This window comes from Hipposideros armiger, unplaced genomic scaffold, assembly GCF_001890085.2.
Source record: "Hipposideros armiger isolate ML-2016 unplaced genomic scaffold, ASM189008v1 scaffold_102, whole genome shotgun sequence".
Taxonomy (NCBI): Eukaryota; Metazoa; Chordata; class Mammalia; order Chiroptera; family Hipposideridae; genus Hipposideros; species Hipposideros armiger.
Genome location: NW_017731452.1, coordinates 3901677 through 3905645, shown reverse-complemented (window position 1 = coordinate 3905645; position 3969 = coordinate 3901677). Strand labels below are relative to the sequence as shown.

Sequence of the window (3969 nt, the reverse complement as noted above, 5' to 3'; positions counted from 1 at the left end):
CAAGGGCAGGATTTAGCTGCACAGCAAGCAAGAGTTTCCTTCCATTAAAGTCTTCGAAATTCTGGTTTTCCTTAGACCAGTGGGTCTCAACTGGGGGCATTTTACCACCACCACCCCTCCACCCCCCCGAGGACATTTGGCAATAATGTCTGAAGACATTTTTGGTTTTCAGAACTGGGGGCAGGATGCTACTGGCATCCAGTGGGTAACAGCTAGTGGATAGAGGCCAGGGATGCTGTTCAATATCCTACAATGCACAGGGCAGTCCCCCCAACAAAGAATTACCTGGCCCAAAATGTCAGTAGTGCCAAGATTGAAAACCCTGTTCTGGAGCTTTACATTGGGCATACCTTAGCAGTTTGGAAGTGCTTCAGAGTTCTTTTTCTTCTACATTAGAGTAACTATGCTTATTTCTCTTACCGGCAGCTGAAATCACAGGGCAAGGGAGCTGGTGGGGAAGACCACATTATGCTGGACATTTATGCTATTGAAGAGCTTCGGGAAAAGAGTATGGAGGCAACAGATGATTCCCCAAAGTATAATTACCATTGGGACTCCAGTGGGAGCTATGGTATGTTACTGTCCTCATGTGGGGGTTTTCTAACAGGCCTCACGATTAGGTCCCTGGGGTATCTATGGTACCCCCATAGGTACAGCATTTCCTGTAGTGCTGTACAGTCCTGCTGTGTACTTTTATACTCATAGAGACCCTTGGCAATAGGTTTTCTTAACTCTTTATTTCGAAATAATTACAGATGCACAGGAAATTTTTTTTTTTAACAGAAGTTTACAGGGAAATTCTTTATACTCTTTACCCAGTTTCCCCTCATTATAACATCTTGCTGGAAACCAGGAAATTGACATTGATAGAATCCACATGGCTGTTGAATTTTGCATTGGCGATAGTAGCATTCTAAAGTTAAGAAGAATCAAAAGAAATAAACAGGCAATATATATTTTTACTCTTTTGCTCCAGCAAAGATACGTAAATCTGTCCAGGCCAGCCCAGTACATTCTTTATGAATTGACCTTGAAGTAGGGAATTTATTACTACTCTTAAAGACCTAATCAGTTTCACCAAGTTTCTGCTCGGTAGCTCGGTAGCTCAGAGTCAGGATGATCAACTGTCCCAGTTTTCCCAGAACTGTCCCAGTGTTGACATTGAAAGTCTCACATCCTGGGAAACCCCTGGGTCCCAAGCAAACACTGACAGTTTGGACACCCTACTGAGTGTTGCATTCTCTGATGGAAAACCAGTGTGTTGAGCCCTTTCGTGGAGTCTAGTGGGTTTGCTTCCAAAACAAAATTAGATATTTAGGCCCTAAAGAGAGTTTGAGAATCTATCAAAAGCCAGCTAAGCATGTGAACGAAGTCACGGACCCGATTTTCCCCCTTCTATGCAGCATTTGAGAGTGCAGTGGCGACAGTGATGGCTCTGCGCAGGGATAAGATGTTCGTGCAAGAGGTGTCCACAGGCCAGGAGTGTGGAGTCGTGCTGGACAAGACCTGTTTCTATGCTGAGCAAGGAGGGCAGATCTATGACGAAGGCTACCTGGTGAAGGTTGATGACAGCAGTGAAGACGTGAGCCAATATTTCTTTGTTAGCCAGAGAGGAGGGTCCAACAAAGGGCTAGGCCTGGACCGGTGTAGCTTTTCAGGCTCCTCAACAATTTAGGCCTTGGGGAACAGGCGTGACTGACCGTTGGATCGTGTTTCACGGTCAGTATTTATGAAGCCACGGGAGCTGCTTATCGCACCGTGTTGCTTTCACAGCCACTGGGCCCCCTCGTAGCAGAATCCTTGCAGCCAGGCTGCATAGGTGGATCCTTGGTTCCTCCGTACTTGCCTAAGTAAGGAGAGGCAGCTCTCTGAAGGGCAGACATCCTTGTCGAAAACTCGGCCTCTAGCCTTGGCACTGCTGACTCTGTGGTCTTGGATGAGTGACCTAGTCAAATATATGTATACATATGTAAAGTAGTGTGTATATATAATGGGAAATATGTATATAATGGTACACGTTATATATAATATACATAATGGTATTAATGGTGCATATGTATATACACACCAGTAAGGAGTCTTAGAGAATGTGTGTGCGCATATATATATATATATATATATATATGGTGTGTGTGTGTGTGTGTGTGTGTGTGTATTTACATATATATGGATTTATTTAATTATTAGTCTCCTCCCTGACTCCTTTTAGAAAACCGAGTTTACAGTGAAGAACACTCAGGTGCGAGGCGGGTATGTGCTACACATAGGAACTATTTATGGCAACCTGAAAGTGGGGGATCAGGTCCGGCTGTTTATTGATGAGGTGAGTTGCATTTTGCTGGTTAGCATTTTTTTTCTTTTAAATTTCAGCTTTATTGAGGTACAGTTGACATATAAACAATATTTAAAGTACAGTCACGTGCCACTTAACGATAGATGCATTGTTCGGCGATTTCGTCATTATGTGAACATCATGGAGCGCACTTACGCAGCCTAGATGGTTAGCCTGCTACACACCAAGGCTATTTGGCTACCATCGTATATGCAGTCTGTCGTTGATGGAAACATCGTTATGCAGCACATGACTGTACCTCATGATGGTTTGATATACTTACTACACATTGTAAAAAGAATTAATCTCCTCCTTGGCTTTAAATTGGTCCATCATATTGTCACTCCCAAGTAAAATTATAAGTAGACTATCATAAGTAGAGTGCAGGAGTAAATTTTATGAGGGATGTAACTGAGAGTTAAATCTGTATATTCCCGTATCAGACCACAATGATCAGTTGAGATCCTATAGACTTGTGTTCATGGATTGCCTTTCTCCAGGTTAACCTCAAATACTTCTTCAGGAGCCATCCTGTATTAATTAAGAAATAGACTCTGTTGTGTATGACAGAGCGCCAAAAGAACAGCAGCTTAANGTGAAGGGCATTTATTAACTCTGTGACTTCCTGGAAGCAGTACCTATAATTTGCTGATTTCAGTTCACATTTGGATTTCTTGCATAAACTGATCCTGAATTCAGCTGAGTTTATAGTGAAGCTATTGTAATTTTGTATCTATGTTCCCAGGATCTGGACTTTTTGTACTCATACTAAATAGTATAATAAACCAAACACTGGTTTGGCCATGCTCCACATCTTTCTCTTTTTTTTTTGTTTTTTGTTTTTGTAGGAATTGGCATGTAAAATGGCTCTGGAACTTCTCACGCAAGAGTTTGGCATTCCCGTTGAAAGACTTTATGTTACTTACTTTGGTGGGGATGAAGCAGCTGGCTTAGAACCAGACCTGGAGTGCAAACAGATCTGGCAAGACTTGGGGTAAGAATGCAGATCACACGTGGAGAGTGTGGAGGAAAAAATTGATTCCTAAACTTAGTGCCAGAGGGGGCCCTTGGAGTGCACTGCCATTTCTCATTTTGGGGTGTGCATTTTGGGATGGAGGTGGGAGAGACTGGGAGTAATTACCCTTTGGTACCTTCATTGTTTAATTGATCATTCTGTTTTTCAAAGCCAACAAGTCGCTTGTCCTTTTTTTTTTTTTTTCTTTTTATATATTTTTAGAAATTGCGCATATAAGGCACATTTTATAAAAATTCAAACTACATAGAAATGTAAAAATAGGAAGTGGAAGAGCTCTAAGATTAATTATTGTTGATAGTTTGATACCCCATATATAGTCTGCCAGGCCTTTTTTATATCTGTGTATCCCTGTGTGTGTATGTGTGTGTTTTTTTCAACAGAGTGGTATTCTTTATATGAAACAGTTTATTTCTTATGGAAATGTAATGGCATTAAACAGGTCTAGGACAAGAGGGGTTTTTTTGTTTTTGGTGTTTTTTTTTATGTAATATTCTAAAGTAAAATCATGTAGCATAAAAGGTAACAGTGATAGATGAGCTGTATGAATTCTGTGCTTTGAACTGAATACAGTTCATTAGAGTGGTATGTGGTACATCAAAAG

The 3969-nt window shown here is 41.2% G+C and overlaps 1 protein-coding gene across 1 annotated transcript in view; it reads left to right on the top strand.

Moving 5' to 3' along the window:
• Window positions 1-396: 396 nt before the first annotated feature.
• Window positions 397-3969, top strand: part of AARS1 (alanyl-tRNA synthetase 1) — a gene marked incomplete at its 5' end in the record, with an annotated part of 17993 nt that continues 14420 nt past the window's right edge. Inside the window, 3 exons of the mRNA XM_019646411.1 lie at window positions 397-571; window positions 1404-1582; window positions 2210-2323. Coding sequence (XP_019501956.1) covers window positions 397-571; window positions 1404-1582; window positions 2210-2323 — 468 coding nt within the window. The remainder of the gene's footprint in view (window positions 572-1403; window positions 1583-2209; window positions 2324-3969) is intronic.